General features: G+C 32.2%; 1 protein-coding gene and 1 pseudogene across 4 annotated transcripts in view; one reads left to right on the top strand and one right to left on the bottom strand.

Moving 5' to 3' along the window:
- Positions 1 to 26,221, bottom strand: part of RICTOR (RPTOR independent companion of MTOR complex 2) — a 141,735-nt gene that overhangs the window by 51,559 nt on the left and 63,955 nt on the right. For all 4 annotated transcript variants that reach the window (XM_053591853.1, XM_053591863.1, XM_053591872.1 and 1 more), the window contains 6 exons: positions 20,311 to 20,375; positions 19,352 to 19,483; positions 13,184 to 13,247; positions 7,692 to 7,818; positions 4,178 to 4,347; positions 529 to 596 (listed from right to left, as the gene is read on the bottom strand). In XM_053591853.1, the coding sequence (XP_053447828.1) occupies positions 529 to 596; positions 4,178 to 4,347; positions 7,692 to 7,818; positions 13,184 to 13,247; positions 19,352 to 19,483; positions 20,311 to 20,375 (626 nt within the window). The remainder of the gene's footprint in view (positions 1 to 528; positions 597 to 4,177; positions 4,348 to 7,691; positions 7,819 to 13,183; positions 13,248 to 19,351; positions 19,484 to 20,310; positions 20,376 to 26,221) is intronic.
- LOC128592765 (uncharacterized) lies at positions 11,541 to 11,636 on the top strand (annotated as a pseudogene).

The raw sequence follows: 26,221 nt of genomic DNA, 5'->3' as shown, positions 1-26,221 counted from the left end.
GAACTGCATCATTAGCATAATCTTTGCAGATAGTACATTTGATTCCTAATCACTTTAATTATAATCATCTCTAAATACCCAGAAAACATGTGCTTTTCTTCTCCAAAAAGATTCTGAAAATTATACTACCTCATTTCCAGAAAATAATCTTTACCCCTATTTCCCTATTAATCTGACTCTCAAAAGTCTACATATGACATCATTCTGCTGACTCAATTTGTTAAGGCACTTCTTCATTCTATTCCCTGTTATTTCATTCTTTTAGTTTAATTTAATTATGCTAAAAATACACACAACAGAAAAATAAGATATAGGTTTCTATAGAAGACTTTTATTTTTTGAAATGAGAAATCAGTCTTTAAATTTCTCAAAGCTTTCAACTCTTTAAACCACAGTAAACTATGAGAGAAATAAAATATAATTCCATAAAACAGTAAATTTACTTTAATTCACATTTCTCTGGCTCCACCTACAATCAGGAAAACCTAAAAGCTTTAATGTTAACACACACACACCAGTGGTACTTACTTGAGCTGTCCTTCAGCTGTATCTGGACTATGTCTATAGTGAAAATCAGTATAGGGTGCTAAAATTCGCTAATTATAAAAAAAAAGAAGAAGAAAAAGAACATAATCTTTATTATACATTCTTTCTAAAACTAATTCCATTCTAACTTTAATTGAGTTGACTGCTTAAGAGACTGATTTTTAAATGTACAAATTGCATTTTTGAACTCATATCTAAAACAGGGACAAATCATGCATGCACAATTTGATGGATTTTCTCAAACTAAGCATATTCATGTAACTAGCACCAGATAAAGATTACTGGCATCAGTGTAACCTAAAAATTTGTACACTCATAATAATTTGAAATAAAAAAAAGATTACTAGCATCCTCAAAGCTCTCTTCATATCCCTTTGTAGCCAGCCATGATCTATCACAAGATAACCATCCTGACTGCTAACACTACAAATTTTTAAAAATTATTTAAATTGTTTTATGAATTATATTCTACTTTTGTTGCTAGTATAAAGAAAATCCAAGTTATTTTTGTACTAAGAAACCTTGCTAAATTTACTCATCACTTTAGAACCACTATATCTCAATAACAACCTTTCCATCTCGTCTACTGAACTACTATGGATATAAATTTTAATTCTAAATGTAACTTAAAATGTATAGGAGATAAATAATTGCTTTTAACAGTCAATATTCTCTTATGTTCAGTTACACATGTATTTCTCCTGGGTCTCTTTGTTCTTTCTTGCATCTGTTTGTTTCTCTGAGATAATTTTTCTTTTAACTGAAAATTCCCTTTAGTTTTTCTTTATAGCTCTTTTTTTTTAAACAGTAAAAGATACTTACTATCTCATACAACTCTGGTGAGTCAAGAATCTAGGGAGGCTTGGCTGCACGGTTACAGCTCAGGGTCATGATCACAAATTGCAGTCAAAATGTTGGCCAAGGCCATAGTCATTTTGAAGGCTTTACTAGAGCTGGAGGATCTGCTTCAAAATGTTTTATTTACAAGGTGCTGATTGTTGGTAAGAGGGCCTCCCCATGTGTGCCTCACCTTGGGCTGCCTCAGAGTCCTCACGACAAAAAGCAAGCAACTCAAGAAGGAGCAATGTTTCTTTTAAATTTCTGAGGAATTTAAAAATTTTTTAATGTGAAACATCTTTTGTTGTTTGTATGAGGCAGGGTCTTGCTCTGTCACCCAGGCTGTGACCTCCAACTCCTGGACTTAAGCGATCTTCTACCTTTAACCTCCTAAGTAGTTAGGATGATAGGCACACACCAACATGCCCAGTAAGACCCCTATAGTGCTGGGAGTACAGGCGTGAGCACCTCGCCTGGCCTACTTTTGTTTTTGAAAGGTATTTTCTCTAAGTTAGGGTGGCCCTTGATTTCTTTCAGCACTTTAAAATTGCCATTCCATGGTCTCCAGTTTCCATTATTTCTGTAGAGAAATCAGCTCTCAGACTTGCTCCTTAGAAAGTAATGTGTTTTTTCAGGTTGCCTTTAAGATTTTGGATTGCATATGCTTTCAAAAATTTTACTATGTGCCCTACATGTTTTTTTCTTTGTATTATCTTATATTGAGTTTTTTCAGCTTGGTAAGCATAAAGCTTCATGAATTTTAGAAGCAAAGGTTTGGCCACTGTCTCTTTGGACCTCGGCTTCTGCCAATTTTCTCTGTCCTTTTCAAAATCTACAATTATGTTTTATTCATTTGCTCTATTTATTTCCTTTCTTTTTTCTGTGTTTTACTTCATGTGAATCAAAATTATTTTTGTTTTACTCTGTATATTTTTATTGACCTTTCTTCTAGTTTACTAACAGTACCTTCTGTTCAAACTGGATTTTTAATTTCATTGAGTTCTGCATTCTAGGTATTCTATTCCTCATTCATTACTAGAATTTCCATTTGATTCTTGGCATAATTTAATTACATCGTAAATTCTCCCATTTCATCTATTTCATTCTTCTTCCCGGGCAAACTAATCATGGTTGTTTTAAAGTCTTTTTCTCTTTTGGGATCACGGATAAGCATGTTTCTATGGGATTTTTTTCTTTGGCATTTTCTTTTATATAGTCATGTCTTTTCACATGACTAGAAATTTCTGATAGAATGCCAAACATTGTGTGTTTCATAAAAGGCTCCACATGATGTTATTTTTCTACTAGAGATGGTCCATTCTTTCCTCTGCTAGGTACATAGACTAAGGGGACTACTAATCACTTTCTCCTAATTATCAAATAAGTTAAATGAGGCTACAATGCAATTTTAACAAGACTTTAGAGTTATTTTAGATTGGTTTTCCTATATTTTGATGTTTTTTTTCACCTATGTAAAGGCTTTGCTAATCTGCTGTACTATAACAGGAATAAAAAGAGCCAGTATATATTATCTTCTTTTAATAAAATGATCTCTCCAATTTTAAAATTACTTTTCTACTTGATAAAAAACTTAAAAGCTGTTTTAAACATGTACAATATCAACAAAAGCCAGTTTATTTCCATAGAATTCCTATGAATAGCACATTAGAAAACATTTATTAAAATGCATAGTGTACTTACATTTGTTAATGATAGAGGCCAATATCAATTTTATAATCTAAAATAGTTTTTAAAAATAGACCTAATAGGGCGGCGCCTGTGGCTCAGTGAGTAGGGCGCCGGCCCCATATGCCGAGGGTGGCGGGTTCAAACCCAGCCCCGGCCAAACTGCAACAAAAAATAGCCGGGCGTTATGGCGGGTGCCTGTAGTCCCAGCTGCTTGGGAGGCTGAGGCAAGAGAATCGCGTAAGCCCAAGAGTTAAAGGTTGCTGTGAGCCGTGTGACGCCACGGCACTCTACCTGAGGGCAGTACAGTGAGACTCTGTCTCTACAAAAAAAAAAAAAAAAAAAAATAGACCTAATAAAAATATAACTTTTAAGACAAGTTTCATAAAATGATTTAGAAAGACAAACTAGGGGACAATAAATCTTTTACACTTTGCATAATTTCATATCTGAATACAGACAAATCCTTGATTTAAACTTAGCCCTCCATGGACAACGATGCAGTACATTCACACATATAAATTGTAAGAGAACAGTGTGTGATAATTCTGTTCCAACCTCTACCACATACCTTCTTACAAAGAAGAATATATAGTAGCTTTAGTACTTAATAAATAAACACTATCTGAATTAATAAAAAGAAATTAAAATGCAGAGTATTTTAAAAACATGCATACACTTTCAAGTAAATATAATTAACTGCAAACGAAGTGCTTCCAAATTCAGAGAATGGCTTAATGAATAAACAGCATATAAATAGCAGGAACTATTCACACACAATTAATGTATTAAAGTCCTTGAAAACAAATGGTCTTCTCAATAGGTAAGTATCTTACGTAACATTACTTGTACTCTAATTTGCTTAATAAACTTCTCATAGCTAATATAAAAATAAACTTTACTTTGCACAATGATGAAATATTATTCAGAATAACTTTTTCATTTCACTCTAAACTGAATGAGCTATAGTACGTTGCTGGGAATAAACAAGTCTTGGTTCATTTAGGTCTGAAAGTAATATTGTGCTGTATCTATAGACTTCAAATTCAGCATGAGAGTATACCTTAAAATATATTTTAAGACTAGAAAAGAATATTAAAGTTTCTACCTCTAATTCTACATCGGCTCGCACATACTGCCGAGTCTTTGGATGATTAAGGAGGTGCAAAATTGTAGTAATGAGGGCCTCATTTATTCGACTTAATTGGCAATCAATCACATTTTTCAAGATGGTATTTAGTCCACCTCGAAGGGCCACCACCTCTGGATTTTGAAGTGCTAAAATAAAAGAGAAAAATTTGACATATTACATTGGGGATAATTATAAATTTAAAAAATCTGGGCATTTACGTTAAAACTTAATTTCTTTCCCTTTCTGACTTAAAAGACTTTCTTATAAAAGGTATCTACTGAGAGTCACTGAATATAGTTCCCCCAAATCATATTTTTAAAGTGCCTTGGGCTGTCTTTTCATATCCTTTTTCTTCATTATTTTACTAAAATGGTTTTTCTTTCCTATCAAGTACAGGGAGGTCTTTATAAAGTGAGGACGTTAGCCCTTTATCTGTTTCAAATATTACCTCATTTACAATTGAACTTTAAATTTTGTTTACAATTCTCTATCTTAATTTTTAGGAAATACACGGAGAAACACACACTTTTTAATAATTTATTTATTATTATTATTATTTTTTGCAATTTTTTGGCTGGGGCTGGGCTTGAACCCGCCACCTCCGGCACATGGGGCCAGCACCCCACTCTGTTTTTAGCCACAGGCACCGCCCTACTTTTTGATAATTTTAAGCTCAGAAACTTTTCTTACGACTAAGATCAGGCATTTCTTTTTATGTGAGCACCTGTGCATGTTTGTTTTAAATGAGTTCATGATTTACACATCAGTTTTCTACCAGAAAGTTGAGTTTTATTAAGATAATAAATGTAATTTTTTTTTCAAATGTTTAATGAATTAATCCAGCATGCTTCCCAAACTGATTTTTTAGTTTATAATACACTAAAGTTTTCTGTATTGCAGGGTCAGCAACTCTTGATTTCTTTTCCATTTTTCTAGGATAATAGTTCTTTAAAAAAAAAAAAAATATATATATATATATATATATATATAAACAAACTCTTCCCTTTCTCCTTTATTATTTTTCAAAAATGTTTTTATGGTTGGTTCTTTACTGTTCATTCTTCCAGGTAAATTTTAGAATTAAGTTTCTTCTCTTACATTTTCTAAAATGAGGTATAATTACATATAGTAAAATGGACAGGTTTTAATAGTAGAATTCAATAAATACTGAACAATGGCCCTAAACCAGACTATATTACATAAGAACTACCTATTCCTTATTTTTTAAAATAAAACTACCTCGGTGGGTCTTTTTGGAAGCAATTATTTCACTGAAGTTTTCAAATACTTCAAATATAGTTTTTGATCTGTCATGTTTTCTACTTTGTAATTGGAAATTAAAATTTACCCATTAATTTCACTCTTTCACAAATATATTAAAGAATCTTTTATTTCTCTTTCTCATTTATTTTTGTCCTTTGTATTTTCCAAATATTTATGTATTTTTATAGTTTTCTTCTTCCAATTAATAAAATGTAGATTAAATAATCTATCATGTTCTCTATTAAAACTTCTAATTTTATTGTTGTCTTACTCCTTCTACTGTGAAATTGAGTTTTTTTCCTTCTTTTTCTATTTCTTGACTTCATACTGGTTCATTCTTTCATTTTTTGCTTGATTAAAAAGGATTTTATGATGAGACATTAACTCTGATTATAGTTTTCCAGGCATTCCATACATAGGAATTCTGTAATTTTCATTATTTTTCTAAATTTCCTTAATCACATGTCTGTCTTCTCCATATCAGGCATTATATACATTATTTTTAAATTATTTTAAATAAAAATATTTTTTATTATTTTATATAAAATAAAAATGTTACTTTTATTTTAAATAAAAATATTATTCAGAATAGTGGGTTTGGTTCTTCTATTTCTTTAGCTTAAATGTTATTATTTCAAGAGGGACTGTGACTCACATCATTGTTACATTAGGTGATGAAAAAAATATCTTTTCTTGTCCTTTAAAATTATATTTCTTTGACGGCGTCCCTAGTCAGCGGGTAGGGCACAGGTCACATACACTGAAGCTGGTGAGTTCGAACCCTGCCTGGGTCAGCTAAAACAACAATGACAATTGCAACAACAACCAAAAATATCCAGGCATTCCGGTGGGAGCCTGTAGTCCAAGCTACTTGGGAGGCTGAGGCAAGAGAATTGCTTAAGCCTAAGAGTTTGAGGTTGCTGCTGTGACACCACGGCACTCTAACCAGGGTGACATAGTGAGACTCTGTCTCCAAAAAAAAAAAAAAATTATTTTTTTTAATAACAAGTAAGGTTGAACTTTTAAAATATATTGATTAGCCATGCCTTTCAGAACTACAGTCCTCCCTCCATATCCACAGGGAGCTGTTCCAGGACTTCCATGGACACCAAAATCCTCAGATGCTTAAGTCCCTTATATAAAATGATACTGTGTTTGCATATAACCGAGGCCCATCCTTCTATATACCTTGATTCATCTCTAGATTACTTCTAATACCTAATATAATGTAAATGTTACATAAATACTTGTTATACTGTATTTTTAAAATTTGTATTTTTTTTTTGTAGTAGTTATTTTTTTCTCCAAATATTTCTATCTGTGGTTGGTTGAATCCACAGATGGGGAACTCATGGATGCTAATTTGCTTCTCCCAAAGATTTGCATATAAATAAGTTAATTGTTTCTTGCATTTTTTTCATGTTTCTTTTTCTTTTCATTTTTTCTTTTTTTTATTAAATCATAGCTGTGTACATTTATGCGATCATGGGGCACCATACACGGGTTTTATAGACCGTTTGGCACATTTTCATCACACTGGTTAACATAGCCTTCCTGGCATTTTCTTAGTTATTGTGTTAAGATGTTTACATTCTATATTTACTAAGTTTCACATATACCCTTGTAAGATGCACCACAGGTGTAATCCCACCAATCACCCCCCCTCCGCCTACCTCCCCACTCCCTCCCCTCCCCTTCCCTCTTCCCCCTATTCTTAGGTTGTAACTGGGTTTGTTTTCTTGGCTTCTCAGAGTAAAATCTGTAGCTACTAAAGACCCTGTGTGGTTTCTTTTGATAATTTAAAACTCCTTTTCCTCCCAATGATCGAATAAATATTCATTATTTCACCCCATTGTTCTTCCATTTAATAACTCTTAGATCCTTCTGCATTTATAATTCATTTTTATATATAAAGCGGATTGTTTACTGTTTTTAACCCTCATCAAGATAGAGTGTGGTTACCATCAGAGAGCCAGACTTTAAAAGAAAATTTTCTTATAAATACTGGAATTTAGAGAATTCCTATACTAAATTTCATGATGAATAAAACTTTAAAATTTGTAGAATTTTAATACCACTTTGAAATTGTTAAATAACAAGTCTTTCACAAATGTACTACTTTTTCATATTTTTGTAGCAATAACTGAAGAGTTCATGTATCAAAAAATTTAAAATGTTTTTTTTTTTGTAAAATATTAAATTTGGATTACTTAAAGAAAATTCTGACCTAGTTCACAGATAATGGCAATGCAGGCTCGGACCATCCTATCTCTTTCTTGAAGTCCATCATTTCCAACTGCAATTAATGAGTTGGTCACAGAACTAGGAAACAAGGAAGCATTCACAGTAATCATCTGTAACACAGAGGAATCAGATAAACAAGTTACTCACTTTGTAATAAACTTCTTAAACCTACTTTGTTCAGATTAAGGTATTTAATATCATAGAGTATTTATAAAATTTAGGTATCAATTTTACCTTCTGCTTCATATGACTTTCAAAGATTATTAATATAACTAATAGAAAAATGTTAATAATCATTATAATGGAAAAATGTGTAAGGTTGTTTTCTAACAGCCCAGACTATAAATAATTTGACAAGGTAGATTTAATATTGGAGATTCTAAATTATCCAGAATAGGAACTACACCTTAAACAGCATTTCAATCCCTAGACAAAATATTCCAATGATAACATCAGCTGTCACTATACTACTATACTATTATTTTCCTGATTCTCTCCCCCATATATAGTTATCACCAAGTCTAATCAATTTATTTCATGAACATCTTTATCCCTAGTCGCACTTCCTCACAAAATTAATTGATTTGGGTCTTTACTCTCTCTCATTGTGTTGTAATAGATAACTAATGATCTCTTTAATCTCTAGCCACTCCCCCAAATCAAACCTGAAATAACTCACAATGTATTTTTAATATTTCAAAAATCCTGATGGAAATAGCTTATGTTCTATGATAAAACTTTGGATGAATCTCACATTAAATGAAAGACCTAACTGGCAATTATATACTAGGAATATTGAAAATAGGTAACAAATACTGTCAATTGAAAAACAGAAAACAAATTACGTAGCTAATTATTGTTTAATAAATAAAGGCTACTTGGTAGATTAAATATATCTTTTGTTTGGGTGGTAATAAAATATTGAGGAAAATTAATCTGTCCTGGATTTATTAATATAATTCTGTTGGGATAACTTGGGACTATGAAACAATAAAAGGATGCTATATAAATAATGAAAGATAAATAATTAAATCCTATAGAGGATCATAAGAAAGATCTGTATTGGTTAGAGTAGCTGTAAATAGTCTGTCATTAAGCAGAATTAAGTGATGTTATAAAGTTCAAATGAAATTATACAATATAGTTCCACAACCATAAAATAAATACATTTCCAATAACTACAGAATCTATAAAAGCTTTCACATACATTTGTAAATCAGTATTTTCCATTAATCAAAAAAAATGAGAGGAAGAAGGGGAAGAAGAGAAAAAAGAGCATACAGGAAATCAATCTTCCTGGTTGTAAAAATTCTTATGTTAATTTGTATTTTAATACTTATTGGCATATTATTAGAAGCGTACAAGAAAATTTCCCTAAACATCAAAATGCATCTAATATATTCTGCAAAGATTTAGCTCAGAAACCAGACAAAATGGCCTTTAGAGTTAAATTTGTCATTAATAAACTATGTTATTTTTGTCAAATCAATTCTTTCTATGTCTCAAGTTTCCTCATTTGTAAACAAAGATGTGTATGACCAGACAATTTCTAGATTTTCAAATATAAAATTCTACTCTATGAATATCAAGTGTCTGGTGAACCTATACTTCTTTAATTCAATAGAGTGTATAAAATTTAAATTTTTGGCTGGGCACAGTGGCTCATGCCTGTAATCTGAGCACTCTGGGAGGCTGAGGTGGGAGGATCCCTTGAGCTCAGAAGTTCCAGAACACCCTAAGCATGAGGGAGATCTTTTCTCTCCTAAAAATAGAAAAAAAAAATATATTGTAGTTTTACAAAAAAAATCACTCTTCTTATTTCTAGGTAAATATATGTATAGAAGCGCTTAAATTCTGGGTAAATCAGAGAATGCTTTCTTCACAAATTAACAAATGAGGAAAAAGTCATACAACACAGTCACTATTTAAAAACAGTTCAATCGGGCGGCGCCTGTGGCTCAGTTGGTAAGGCGCCAGCCCCATATACCGAGGGTGGCGGGTTCAAGCCTGGCCCCGGCCGAACTGCAACAAAAAAAATAGCCGGGCGTTGTGGCGGGCGCCTGTAGTCCCAGCTACTTGGGACGCTGAGGCAAGAGAGTCACTTAAGCCCAGGAGTTGGAGGTTGCTGTGAGCTGTGTGAGGCTACGGCACTCTACCGAGGGCCATAAAGTGAGACTCTGTCTCTACAAAAAAAAAAAAAACAGTTTAATCATATTTCTTGGCATAATAGGACAGACATATAAAACAAATTAAAGATCATGAGTAGGTAATGCCTTTGTGGAACTGATACAAAGGAATGAGTTTTCCAAGAGGAATGTTTAAAATTTGAGCTGACACTGAAAGACCATATAATATAGAAGGGAGTAGAAATGAAAGGAGTAGAAGGTAATGATCATGGTAGTGGGTACCTGTCCACATGCCTGGTAGCATACTAAAGTCAGACAAAAACAGCTGGTTGGAACAAATGTGAAAGCTGAATAAGGTGTGCAGGTTGTATTTAAAACTCACAGGTCAATAAAAGTTTGGAAATTTGGAGAATTAGGTTCTTGCTCTGGCTTTGCCAGTATTTGTTGTGTTCCAAGGGTGTATGATTCCACCATATAATTTCTTTTGATGGTAAAAAATGTTTGTTATTATTAATCCCATGGTACATGAATAAAGAAATGAAATATGAAGAAAATAATGGCTTAAATTAGGTAGGCAGTAAGTATAGTTTACATAGGATAATTAAAGAGTAGCAACAGCTAGCTAGTGGAAAAGCTATATAAAAAAGGAAAGGCCAGAAAAGGACTACCTAATTGGAGAAAGAGGAAAGGCAAGGAAGAGGGGATACCATTTGGAGACACTAAAATGAAGTAACAAACAAACAGAAAATTTCCAAAAGAATGAGACAAATGAAAGAAAAGAAAAAGTAACATTAATTACCACAGAACAAGTTATATTAAAGGAAAAATTACTTTTGGTTTTCTTTCAAAATATAATAAAATTTTATTACAAATTAAAAAAAAATTTTGAATGTAATGTTGTTCCACAACCATATATGGTAACAATTATGATATTATAATATTAAACATATAATTTATGTTGGATATGATTATGATATTAAACATTAATTTCTACTGTAGGATGAGCACCCCTAAGCTAACATGAAACACTCCAAAATCCAAGACTTTGTGAGTGCCAGTATGATGCACATACAGAAAAGTCTACGTTTGATACCTTTGCCTTCCAGTGGCTTACTGTGCACAAACTTGCTTTCATGAACAAATTAAAAATATTACATAAAATTACCTTCAGCCTATGTGTATAAGGTGCATACTACATATGAAATATCAATGAATTTTGTGTTTAGATTTGGGTCACATCCCCAAATCCAAAATCTGAAACACTTCTGATCCTAAGCATTAAAGGTACTGGATATTAAAACTGTAATGCAGTTGCCAAGGTGTTACTGGAAAAAAGAAACACGTGCTTCAGGTGGTAAAAGTACTAATGAAATTATAGTTTATCTGACCTATAGAAGCCACTGTTCATTCAGCAAATGTGCTTTACATTTAGCTCCACAACTCTTCCTCTGAGAAGAAATGACTTAAATTACTCTGTATCACAGAACAGAGTAACAAAAATATTATTTTATTATGGTGCTAGCAAATTATTTTTAAGGACCTGTTTACTTTTACTGAACTATTTTATGAATTAAATTTTAACTTGTACAAAATGCTTTATAAAACTGAAGTAAAATATTTACTAAATTCAAAGAAGCTAATTTAACTGTATGAATCCATTTGAAATTCTCTCTTTCTGTGCTCACTTCAGCAGCATATTTACTTTTGTGCTTACTTCAGCAGCTCACTTTGGAACGATACAGAGCAGATTAGCGTGGCCCTGCACAAGGATGAAATTGTCTTTTCTTTTAAAATCAATTTCTAGGGCAGCAAATCTCAATGCATAGGTCTGAGAATTCTGAGGGTCCCTAAGATATTTTTCCAAGATTCTACAAAATTAAAACTATTTCCATATCAATACAAAAACTTTATTTGTCCTTTTTACTCTGATTCTCTCACAAGTTAATAGTGATATTTTCCAGAGACTCCATTTATTTGATATCACAACAGATCAAATCCAAGAGCAAATACGATAATCTAGCCATGTATATCAAGACAACATTAAAAACATTCGCAAAATACTAAAACAATAGCACTCTTCTCACTGATTTTGCTTTTTGGAAAATATAATCATTTTTGCTAAAGTATTTATATTTACATGTAATGGGTTTATCATTATTTTTAATATATTAATATATATTTTAATTCCTAATATGGTAAGTATTGACATATATAACCCAAATAACCAAAAAGTTGTTCTAGATTCTTCAGAAACAAATTTTGTTTTCTTATCTTGGATTTTCATAGTCATGGCAGTAGGAGGCTTATATGAACAAATAAAAGCCATAAATCTTATTTCTAAATTTAAATTTGAAAAGCCAAATCAAAGTCCTGGAATAGTAGTTTTCTTATAACAAATGTTTCCTAATCTATCTCTAATACCACTCTCCCCTGAATTTCAAACTTAAGACTGAACTCATCCATTGACTTACTCCTTTTTATGCTTACCTGTAGGTATTATTACTAACTATAAGGCAGACAACCAGGAAGGAAAAAAGAAACCAGAGGAACCCTAGTTAATATACAAAGTGAAGAATCTACCATTTTGGAATATGTACTGAATTTAAAGATAGAAAAGGAGAGAGCTAAAAAAGTTCAATTGTTAAATAATTTTAGATAAATTTTACATTAATAAACAAATACTAAAGATTCTCACAAATGTTTAAGACAAACTATGATACTTATCTTACTGAGGCTGTGTCCCAGTTCACTGTTTTCCTCAGCTATTAGGCTATCACATTAAACAATAACATAGCATTCCTTGAACGCCTCCTGATGAGAAGTATTATGAATTGTTCTTAACATCCTCTCCTTCCAGTTTAAATTGCAAACGTTTATGCTGTACAATGGCCTGAATTGTTCATTGCAATTGCCCAGGGATTGTAACAAGATTCAGATTTAAAATAAGGAGCTTACAACTATTTGTGAAATCCATTTAACAGCATTAAATGTAAGTATGCAATGAAGAGAAAACCAGGATGCAGGGGCAAGTAATCTTTTTTCCAATAACTTATCAAATCAGTAATTACAGCTACATGTCTATTGAACGTAGAAATATTCTTCACATTGAACATCTTATAAGAAATATTGTCCTAGCTATACCCAATCACATAAAATAATTACAAAAAATATTTGTTTATCTCAAAGTTTAATGGATTAATGTAATTCATATATAACAAAATAAAAATGTTAATAAAATTTTAGTCTATAAATTCTAATGAAAAGATTTTACAAAACAGTTAATCTAAAAACATAAATGTTTAACACAAAAATCATAAATTTGCCTTTTACTCTCACACATAAAGCATACCTTTCTGACTAATCGAAGTGCTTGTGTTCTTTCTACCTCGTTGCTCTGCTGTATGTCAATGCACCTATATGATACACAAAAGTTAATCATTGATGAAATTTTATTAAACAACGTTCTGAATCATAATACCACTAGATCAGACCCATGTTTACAATGTTCATACAGTAGATTAAAATTTTAACACATGATTTCTCAGTATCAGTAAATTATATCTCAGTGATAAATGTTTTAAAAATTTTATTTAAGTAATTTATGGAACTACATACATTTATAAAGGAAAACTCACAAACAGAGCAAAGTATCAAAAAGCCTACTACAAACATTTATCTATCTCTGAAATATGTCACAGACATTTTATAAAAATTGGAAAGGAAACTAGTTCAAGCCTGCTTTAGTTTGTGATTTTAACTAAGGCCAAAGTTAAGTTTTATGCACTATCCACAAAACTTCTATTTTACAAAATCTAATTCACTTCAAAAATTGTCACACAGGGGTGGCACCTGTGGCTCAGTGAGTAGGGCACCAGGCCCATATAACAAGGGTGGCAGGTTCGAACCCTGCCCCGGCCAAATTGCTACAAAGAAATAGCCAGGAGTTGTGGCAGGCACCTGTAGTCCCAGCTACTCAAGATGCTGAGACAAGAAAATCACCTAAGCCCAGGAGTCGGAGGTTGCTGTGAGCTGTGACGCCACAGCACTCTGCCAAGGGTGATAAAATGAGACTCTGTCTCTAAAAAAAAAAAAGGTATACAATCAAATATCACTAAAGTGAAATTTCTTTATAAGATTTATTAAATTATCCCATTTTGAAATGATTTATAATGCAAGCAAAATTAATCATTATTAATTTATGTTTAGGTAGTTCACTATTTTCATTAATGCTTTACATGACTTTATTAAAAAAAAACATTTTTTTTCTATCTGAATACAGTTAATCTAAGGCAAGTCCATTAAAAAAGTAAATGAACATAGAATTCCAATTCTGGCCATGACAGAGATGCTAGAATGAGACTAACCTTTCTGACAAAAACAACTATAAAGATTGAAAAAAAAACTTGACAGTATAAAACAACCCATAAAGCAGCAATGAAGAACAATCCTTGAAAAGGGAAGCACACGGGTCTACATTTAACCAGGCCTTTAAGCTGGGGACAGGTGTCTATCTTTGGCTTTAAGACCATAGAGTACTGGCAAAAAGCAAAAGTCTGGCCTGCTAGACCAGAAAGACACAGTTTTAACAAAGCAAAAAGCTGTTCTGAGAAGCTAAGGAACAGAGCAGAGATTCAGTGGGTACCTGATACTCTAAAAAAGAGGTTAGGGTTTAATACTGGGTAAACTGCTAAATAACTATACTTATATTTGAAATCTCAAATAGTCACTACCTCGGAGCAAAGGCAAAGGTACAACTAAACTTTAATGAAATGAGTGTAATAAGCCAACATTCCAAAACCAAACTTAACTCTCTTAAAAGAAATATAACATGATCCTGAGCCAATAATTTTGTATACCAAGGTTCAAGTTCTATCAGACAGTATGAGGCATAGATTAAAACAGAGGGCCAAGAACCAAAAGAAAGTGGCAACAGAAACAGAACACAGGTGTTCACATATTAGAGTTGTTAGAGGAGACTTAAAATAACTACTGTTAATATGCTCAAGAAAATAGAAGGGAAGTTGGAGACATAAAGACCTGAAATCTTTACATAAGAATATAATAAATAATATAATAATTAAAAGAATTCAAGAGACTGATTTACTAGCAGAATGGAAGATTAAAATAATAAAGAGTAAGTAAAAAAAGAAAGCAAGCACTCTGAAGTACAAAGCTTAACAACAATAGTTGAAAAATACAGTAAAGACACCAGAAACATATGGGATAATGAAAAGGCCCACCATGTGTACACATATGTATAGATGGAGTGCTACATTGACGGGACATTATATAACACAAATAAAAATCTTTAAAGCAGCCAGAGGAAACAAGGGATATCACAAAGAAATCGTAAGACAGACTCAACAGTGAAAGAAAAAGGGAAAAAAAAGAGAGAGAAAGCCAGAAGACAATAACTTATTTTTAAAGCACTGAAAAATAATAATCTGTAATAAAACAGCCTTCAAATATGAAAACAAAATAGAGCCATTCACAGAAGAAAAGATGAGAGAAGTCATTGCTAGTTGATCTCTACTATAACAAATGGTAAAAGAAGGTGGTGCCTGTGGCTCAAAGGAGTAGGGCGCCAGCCCCATATGTCGGAGGTGGTGGGTTCAAACTCAGCCCTGGCCAAAAACTGCAAACAAAAAAAAAAAAGAAATTCATCAAACAGAAAGAAAGTGATCCAAGATGAAAGCATGTTAATGCAAGAAGGAAGAATTCTAGAATAGGCAAATAGTATGGATAAATACAAATAATTACAATTTAAAACACAACAGGTACATTGGACAGGTATACTGCACATTTTCTGGGTGAAGGACACAACTACAAATTGGATTTTAACTTTACAAAAGTAAACTATGTAATATAACTGTATGCTCCCCCATATTAATATGAATTTTTTAAAAAGACACTTTTAAAGATTCACTTGGATGTTGATAGCTGCATAATTCACAATCGCAAAGACGTGAAATAAACCAAGTGCTCACTAATACTAGTATCTTTTGTGATAATCTGTGTGGAAGTGACTGGTACCCATTCTTCTAACTGAAACATCATAAGAACAGAGAGAGAAACGTGATCAATACCAAATCGGAAGTAATAAACACTTGAGCACACATATGGAAGTAAATCTAAATGAAAATCAAGCTGGGGGGAGGAGAGAGTAGGAAACAGAACAAAGGGAAACAATCAAAAAGGAGAACTATAAAAACAAAGAACAACCGTGACAAATTCACACCTATTGGGTACAATGCTGACTATAGGGGAAGGGCACATTTATAACTTTATAACTGACTCACTCTGTACAAAAAGAAGGTAAGCAAGCAAAACATGTATATCCCCAATATTCTGAATTTTAAAAAAGAAATAAAATACCAACAGAGGTTCAATTAAGCTGAGAAAAATATTACTGTATGACAAAAAAAGCAATTCCAATTTAAAACAATAAGCAGGTTTTCTGTAGGGTTAAAAATATATTTAGAACATAACAATAGCACAAAAAACAGGGAGGGGCATAGTTAAACTGTAATAGGTTTCTGGCACTGCGCTGATAGTAATAAAAGGCTAGACATTACCATATCAAAGACACATAATGTAATCTGTAAGGCAATTAGTAAAAGATGACTTTATAACAAAGAATCTAACAGAAGAGGAAAAAATTCTTGATTATTCCAAAAAGAAGAAAAAAAAAAAAAAAGGAGAACTATAAGAACAAAGAACAAATATGACAAATACAAATAGCAGAATGGCAAACAAACTCAAATATACTAGAAAACTAATAGCAAGATGATATTCACAAATATATATAATTATAGTCCATAAATTATACATAATAAAACACTAGATATAAATATCTAGATATAAAAGATGTATCATGCAAACACTGGGCAAAAAAATGGTAGTGGTGGTATATTGTTAGGTAACAGGAATACTCTTAAAAGAAATAACTACTAGGAATAGAGAGAGATATTTTATAATTATAGAAGGATTAGCCAATATGAAAGTTTATTCTGAATAAGAATGTAGAAAAGCTTTAAAACCTTACATAAGAAAAAGAAAAGCCTGAAGAGTACTCTGTGAAAAAAGTTAAGTCCGTAATTTTAAAATTTCCAAAAAAGAAAACTTAGCCAGAGATTTACTGGTGAATATTACTAATCATGTAGGGAAAACCAACACACATCTTACAAAATAAACTCTTAAAAAAATAAAAAATGGGCAATACCCCTCTGATTGTTTTATAAAACAAACATACTTCCAATACCAAAACCAGATAAGGACCCTAGAAGAATGGAAAAATAATCCAGTACCCTCTCATGAACATAAGTGCAAAAACCTACAGAATATTAGCAAACCAAATTCAGTTGTATACAGTCACGACAAGATATCACAAACCAGTGGTGTTTATTTCAAGAATATAAAAGAAAAACTACTAAAAGCTGACATGAAGAATAAATAATAGTAAAATACTAAATACTTTACACTTGAGTTCAGAATCAAAACTTAAGTTGTCCACTACCATTTCTACTCAGTGCAATATTTTAACCTATGCAGCAAGGCAAGAAAGAGAATGATATAAGGATTGGAAAGAAGAAAAAAAAGGATCATTTGAATGCTTATTTACATAGAAAATCCCAAATAATCTACAACTAGAACGGACAAATAAATTTAGCAAAGTTACCAGATAAGAGTTGGATATTCCCCTAAATTATTTTTCTATATATTAGAATCAAGAAACAGAAAAGCATTTTAAATTACATTAATAAAAGTATCTTAGAATAAATCTAACAAATATGTTGAAGACCTCTGCAAAGAAAACTACAAAAAGCTGAGAGAAATCAAAGTTTCCAATAAATACGTGTTTAGAGGATTCAACATTAGGTGTCAGTTCACTCTGAATTAATCCAGAACTTAAATGCAATCCCCAGTAAAATCTCAGCTAGGTGTATGGAAATGGACAATCTGATTCTAAAATTTATATGGAAATGGAGAACCCAGAATAGTTATGATAGCCTTAAAGAAGAAAAGTTAAATTCACACTAACGGATACATTATAAAACTCCAGTAATTAAAACAGTGAAAAACTGTCACAAGAGCAGACACGCACATTGACCAACTAAAGAGAACAGAGAACACAAGAATAGATCCATACTCAGTTACCTGATTAACAACAAAGGTGAAATGAATTTAGACATGAAATGAAAATCTTTTCAATAAATAATACTAATACTTTTTGTATATTCATAAAGATAAAAATAAATCATAAATTGACACAGACCTCATATCTTACACAACAATCAAATAAGATCAAATCCTATCAGATGGTTCAAATCCAATCAGATGATTCAAAGACTTAAACATGTATGAAGGAATAAAACCTTTGGAAGAAAACACAGATCTAGAAATAGACTAAAGGCATTCTGGATTTCATTACCTAAGAAATTTAGTTCATCAAAGACCCATTAAAAGAATGAAGAGGCAGGGCAAACTTGGAGAAGATATTCTTGATACATATATCTGAAAGGATTCATATCCAGAAGTCATCAAAAATTCCTACCCAGTAAGACAATTTACAAATGAACAAAAGATAGAAAAGATATCTAAACTGTCAACAAACACATGAAAAGTGCTTAACATCCTCACTCAGAAGGGAAATGTAAATTAAAACCAAAATGGGACCCCGTAATGAAAACTATACAAGATAGGCTATAGTTAAAAACTAAAAAACAGTAAGTATTGAAAAGGAGTACAGAGACTGAAACTCTCATACATTGTTAGGAGTGCAAATCAAGTGTAATCACTTCGAAAATGGCCCAGCAGTATCTACTAAAGCTAAAAATACATATACCTTATGACTAACCAATTCAAGTCGAACACACATCTAAGAGAAATGAGTGCATATGCCCACTAACAGACTTACACAAGAATGTTTGGGACTGGTACAGTGGCTCTGCCTGCAATCCCAGCTTCTAAAGAAGCTGAGGTGGGAGGATCATTTGAGCCCAGAAGTTTGAGGCTGCAGTGAGCTATACCAGAGAAAGACTGTGTTTAAAAAAAAAAAAAAAAAAAATTCAGGGCAACTTTATTCCAAATAGTCAAACACTGAAAACAACCCTGAAAATCATTAATAGATTGGAATAAACTCTGTTCTATTAATAAAATGGAATCCTACACAGCAACAAACAAGATACATCTACATGGATAAATCTCAAAAACAGTGAGAAAAAAAGAATGACTCGGTATTATTTCCAACACATGATGCTCAAAAATAAGAAAAAGAATGACTCGGTATTATTTCCAACACATAATGCTCAAAAATAAGAAAAATCAGTCCACAACAAGCAAAGTCAAAATGTTTACTACCTTTACTGGGATGCTGGAAATGTAAATCCTGTTGCTTGGTCATACATATATGCAAAATTCATAAAGATTTACACTAAAAAATCTGTACGCTTTATGGCAAGCATGCTAAAACTCAATAAAATTTATAAAAACATATAAACAACTCTAGGAAAATTACCTAGCTATTAAATAGTCCACTTTCAATTTTAGCACCTTCTGGAGAATACTGGAGTCTTGGATGAGATATCGAAGTGCTCGTAGCCCTGCTGCTCGCACTTCTTTTGCTTCATTTAATAAAGCTAACCGCAAACTGTATGAAAACAGACAAAAAAGAAGTTTGGCTACATGAGTTTCAAACACAAAATTATAGTATCAAATTATTTCTCAGTTGAAATATGCAAAACTTATAATTATGCATGATTTATTCTATCTAACTGAAATTCTTATATACAGAAACCATTCACTCTAAGTCATGAAATTTTACTTTATGTTATACTCTGTTACCTCCTTAGTACATTCCTACCAATCAAGATGTTAAGATTTGTTCTACCATTTGTAATTTATTTTATATAAACAATGGGAAATTAAATATGCCTTGTTCAAGCTATATCATAGATGTCTCTACATCTCCTCTACCTGCCTGCTTCCACCCCTCCCAAAGAATCATTGGTTTAAACCAGTAATAAAAATACTTCATAATGATAGCAGGCAAGACCATTTATATCAATTTAAATTCCTAAATGTACCAAAAAGATGTTTATAAACCATACAACATTACATTTCTATTACTGTGCTTGGGCAAATCAAGTTTGTCATAAGAACACTTTCTCTTAGGTAAGGCCTATAGTTACAAGTTCCTCTTATTCCTGGATATAAGAAATTCAGTCACAAACTTCAGATTTAAGAAGTTAAAGAGTCCAAATATTTTTTAATATTTGCTTTGATTCTTCATATTTGGTAGTTAGAAAATATGACTAAGAATCACAAGTTAAAAATACTACTGATGACCAAGGTTCAAGCAACTGTTTCTACAAAATCAAATATGAAATGCTACATTTTATTTTTAACCATAAAATTACTAAAATTAAAATTGCTAAAATCTGGAAGGGATTAGGGAGAGGACTGAACTACACTTACCAAATTATGATATCCTCATAGTTAAAACCCAATTTTTCTTCACTGTGGCCAATATCACAAAGAAGCTGTCAGGAAAAGAAAACAAGTGTGCATATAGCTGTTGTGTATTTTTACGTGACATACATTTAGAAACATTTTTAGGCTGGAAAATAGTATTTTTCTTATAATATTTAGAAAAATACGATTGATTGCTCAAATAAGCAGCTTTATTTCTATCATCTTACTACTTTTTATTACTACAAGTTTTAAGTTTATCCCTCATTTCCTGAAATTTTTTAATCAATATTTTCTATTATTCTGTTTTTCCCTCAATAGTTTAAAACCTATTTTTTTAGTGGTCACCACAGTGATTACAACATGCATTATTGACTTGTTTCAGTCTAACAGAAAGTATTATTTTACCAAGTCCTCAATCAAATGCTAGATTTTAATTTCTCTTACTCCCCTGGCATTACACTTTACTGTTGTTTTTTTCTATCTTGAAAACTCCATAAGGCGTTACTGTTATTGTTTTCCTTAACAGCACTTAACAAATGTCAATTTATATTTACCCTTTTCATTATTCCTTTCTTCACTTTGGTGGTTCCTCAATGGGATATTCTTCCTTTTAGCTGAAGAAGTGTTTGCTGTTACTGTTGCTGTAGACTTGTTTTGTTGGTATTTTAATTTCATTTTAGCCAAGGTTGCAGGTAGTTATTTTCTTAGTTTTTATTTCTCTGGAAACGATTTTATTTTTACTTGAATGCTTTAAAAGGGTATTTTGCTAGCCTAGCCACAGAATTTTGTAAGGTCTGACAATTAAGTTTGTGAAGTCATCCTAAAAAGAGTGCTACATACCTCATTGCTGAATATCACTATGTTCACCTTCCAAGTACTCTCCTTGGAGTACCTGCCAGCACCCAGTCCACCCTTCAAAGCAATTTTAGAACTCTCCTGGAATGGCCATCAGAGCTGTCTTCGTGTTACCTTTCATGTCCTGAATATTATCAAAATGTCTTCCTTTTAATATTTCCTTTATCTTTGGGTAAAGAAAACAGTCACTGGAGGCCAGATTAGGTGAGTAGGAAGGGTGTTTCATAGCTATTTCTTTAAAGGCTATAAACTCTCTCATAGCCAGCACCCTGTGAACTCTTTACTTCAGCTCTTTACTCAGGTCCTGAGCTCTTTCAGGACCACATGCCAAGATTTTCAGTTAAGATTTTCCTGTTTTTCTATGCTTCTCACAGTTAGCTGATTATTTTGACACACAAATCAACGAAATTATGTAATGTTCTTGTCTGTTCTGCCCATTACTGGCCACCCTTACTTCTCTTCATCAGTGACACCTTCTGTCCCCTCAGAAAAATGTTTAATCCATTCGCACACTAACATTTTCTTCATGGCATTATCCCATAAACTTGGACTAACATATCCCTGATTTCATTTCCACTCTTGCTAAGTTTAACAAGAAATGCACAAACATTTGTTCCTTGCTCTAATTCAGACTCCAACATTCTGCTGATGGCACACAAAAACTCACAGTGACAATAATGAGTGCCATTCAGCAAGACACTGACACATGTTGACATGAACACAGCTGTGAGACACTGATACAGTAAGGTTATGAAACCTTACTGACTTGTTTGCACAGTGCTGCCAATGGAGATACATAGTGGCAAGTTCACCAACTTAATTGTCAGACCTTATAGATTAGCTATCTTCTTCCAGTAGTCTCAAAATGACTTCCACTGTTTCTGCAGAGAAGTCTGCCATCAGTCTTATTATTGGCTCTCTTCAAAGTCATGTCCTTTTTCTCAAGGTCTTCTTAAGATTTTTATTTTATCTTTTGTTTTCACCAATCTTACTATAATGTGTCCAAGTGTAGTTTCCTTTATACACATCCTGCTTAAAGTAAACAAAACTTCCTAAATTGCTGGGTTGATAGTCTCACTTTTGAAAAATTCTGTATACTATCTCCTCAAAATTACTTCTGTTTAATTTAGTCTCTTCTTCAAGTAATTAAATTAAGTATGTCATATTTTTTCTGTAAATGTTTCTGTTTTTTTATTCCTTATTATCTCAATGTGTCAGTTGATTATTTTCTATTAATATGTCTTCTCATGTGTTTAATATTCTATAATATCTAATCAGTTAATTTTAGATATTGTATTTTTCCCTTTCTGAATTTCCAATCTCTTTAGACATTCTAATACTCTAAAGAAAAACTTCATTTCACATTCATTTTCTTCATAGTTTCCTTTATTTCCTTAGCATATTAATCATAGTTACTGAAAGTACTTGTTGGTTAAATAAACCTGAATGATGTAGATCATTGCTGGGTGTGGCATTAGTTGTTTTCCCTTTTGTTCTAGTCATGTAATCCTGTCCTTTGGTGGCTCCTTAATCTATGATTATATAAAAAGTTGCAGAATTTCTTGATAATGTTAACTGTCTCCACAGAGAGTTCAGGCCACTAGACAGATTAGCTAGCTGTCCTGGTAAGACTACCTATCTACCTGTGGCTTTTACCCAAGGTTTCAACTGAAAGCTTGTTGAGGGACCAAGTCCAAAAAGGTGACAAATTTAATTTTTGTACTACAAAAACACTGTAAGCACCACTCCTAATTTTCAAAGATTTTCTGCTTAGGGTTTTAAGTTTCTTGTTCCTGGTAGCCCTGGAAGAAGAATCTCCTTACAGTGATGTACCCTAGGTTTCCTTTAATTAACTTTTTATTAATTTATTAACAAAAGGCCCTATCTCCAAATATAGTCACATTCCATACTGGAGGTTAAAACTTTGACACACAATTGTGTGGAAACACAATTCAGCCCAAAGCCTTCTATCCTCAACTAGCAAACTAACACAGATCATTGCAATGTGAAAGGTTCAAACATTGTTTCAGAAAGACCAAATACCCAAAAGGAAAACACAGAAAGCAAATGCATAAGGATGTACTGAAGAAAAATAAACACAAGATATATTCGTGGTTCCTAAAACTTGAATGAAATTGTAAAATTTTATTTAAAAGAAACTTAACAAAATGGCAAGAAACTGTTTTAAAATACTATTGTACAGGGCGGCGCCTGTGGCTCAGTGAGTAGGGCGCCAGCCCCATATGCCGAGGGTGGCGAGTTCAAACCCAGCCCCGGCCAAACTGCAACCAAAAAATAGCTGGGCGTTGTGGCGGGCGCCTGTAGTCCCAGCTGCTCGGGAGGCTGAGCCAAGAGAATCGCATAAGCCCAAGAGTTAAGAGGTTGCTGTGAGCCGTGTGACGCCACGGCACTATACCCGAGGGCGGTACAGTAAAATACTATTGTACAGGCAAGAAGATACCTTGGTAATGAGATTATAAACTTAAAATACTTTGTAAAATAAATTGAAAAATGCACCAGGATCAGGATCTACCTTTAAAGATCTTTTACTAAGAAAATAATCTAAAAATACATATAGCCGGTTCAAGAATGAGATGTTAAAGCATTATTTACAATATTAAAAAATGGAAATACAATGCTTATAAAGGATAAAACTTACATAACCATTAATATAATGTAACATATAATCCTAAGGAAAAACATGCCTAACCTACCACTAAGTGGAGAAAAAGAGACAAAAAGATACATTTCTTAAACACATACCTTTTAACATCAAAAAATTTTTAACAACAAAAAGGAAACACAATTAGAGGTGATTTATTTTCTGGTCTGTGTAATCTAGGGAGGGAGATATATATAGTATTGGTGGATATACAGAAGTAATATTTATTGATTACAAATCTTCTCTACTCTATAAATGAAAATAACTGTGGCTTAGAGATGTTAATATGACTTCCCAAAGCCCCAGATCTGTAACTGGCCTTAGGAGGTGGTAAAGCCAGATATGAAACCAAACCAGTCTGAGGCCAAAGCCCACCGTGAAATATGTTACTAAAATTTTGTACTGAAATTATTTATACAGGGTAGAGGTAGAAGTGAAGAGGAGCAGAGGTAAAAAGCAACTGAACATTATCTTATTTAACTTCTCTAGTCTCAAAATCAAGAGTCTAGAGACTCTTATTATATATAAGATATATATATAATATATATTTGACTATATATTATGCATCTTATGTTTATATATGTATATACATAAAATTAGTAAATCGATTTAACTACTGTTTTCTCCAGAACAGCTAACTAAAAATAAACCATACAAAAATTGCCATTTCAAAGAATTACAACACACAAGAAAACCACAATTTCACTACTTAAAATAATTCACTATTTAAGATTCCTCAGGTTATTTCAGATCAGTAGCATTGTCTCTACATGGTGCCATACGTGAATAAAAAAAGTCAGTTTGTGTGTTATGATTACTTAAACCTTGAACATATTCTAATACACAAACTTAAAAGAAAAAGGAAACTTAGAATTTATTTCAACACATAAAGTATTGTGCTTTTAAAATGGGAAAATTATTATTTTCCTAAAATTATGTATGAATTATACATATCAACTCAGCTTCTAAGAGGGCAGTATTTCTGTTCTTCTTTTACAATAATAATAAATGTTTATAAGTGGAAATGCTTTGAAATCCTAACAATAAAGTATACAAGTCTTGTCTTCTTCAAGGGTTGGTTTCTCCCCTAAGTGTGTACTTGGTTGTCATTGCCTGCATTATCTTTCTCACACTTGTCAGCTAGTATGAGATAGATAATTATCTTTGGAGAAAATTATGGATTCAGAGAAATATAATTTTCAAATTATCTACCTTCTCAGACCACTTAACATGTGCTAGACTTAGCAGTTTTGATTAAAAGGTTAAAAAAATCAGTTGTTATTATGATCTCCAAAAAACACACACAATTGGGAAAGTGTTTAGAAAGTACTATCATTTTTTGCTAATGTCAACTCATTTCAATTGAAAGAGAAAAATGTTCCATCAGTCAGAAACTGGAAAATCAGAAGTAACAACTAAAAAGAACAATTTATGGCAGAAACATAGTATACTTGCCATAATAAGTACCTGTTTTCCAAGGATAGTAAGAGATGCTAGGGCTATATTTTCAATGATGGTTAAATGCTTTCATTGTTTCCAGGATTCTAAGTGAGACCTTTATTCAATCTTAAATGAAAATATCACTTTCAAATTGGAATTATCACTAGCAGAAACCAAACTTTCTATATATGAATAAATGCACATACATCAGAAATAAGATATCTCAGATTATCAAAGAAATATACTTTCATTATTAATTACTAGGAGTTCCCTTCAAATATTATGAATTTGAATAACTTTTATACAAATATATATTTAATACAAACATTTTTGGCACTGATTGACTCACTACCTTACTAGTTAATCTCATAATTTAAATAACCAAACCCTAAAACACAATTCAAACCCTTTATCTCTTTCTCTGTGAAAGACACAGGAAGAAAAAGCAGAACACTGAGTTTAAACGATGTGCATTTTATCCTGTCTCTACTAATCATGAAACTGCTAATTAATCTTCAAGCATTCAGTAGCAGGTTCTTCACTACTGTGTTAACTTTTACTGGTGACATCCCATCTTCTGCATTAGTATACATCATTAAAATACAATTCTGCCTATCACATAGATTTGTTATTACATATTAAGAATAAATCACTGACTGGTTAGAAATTGCTAATGACCCTTAAAAATCTAAGATTTAGCACAAGTCACCTAAAATGCTGAACTATCAGACATCACATTTTCTTCACTGGGCTGGCACTCCTCATACCACATTTTGTTTTTTTTTAAATTGGTTATCAGTAAGAACGTCTAGCTAAATATGAGCAAATAGGATCAGAGTTCATGCTATGAGATGGCTACCCTCTCCTTTTCAATACTACAAGTATTAAAGATGACGTACTGTAGTCATATGGAAAGTGTTTATCTGAAAATGAAGTTGTCCTAAAAGAAAACAAGAG

Source organism: Nycticebus coucang, chromosome 1, assembly GCF_027406575.1.
Source record: "Nycticebus coucang isolate mNycCou1 chromosome 1, mNycCou1.pri, whole genome shotgun sequence".
NCBI classification, from domain to species: Eukaryota; Metazoa; Chordata; class Mammalia; order Primates; family Lorisidae; genus Nycticebus; species Nycticebus coucang.
This window is presented reverse-complemented; position numbering and strand designations above follow the sequence as displayed.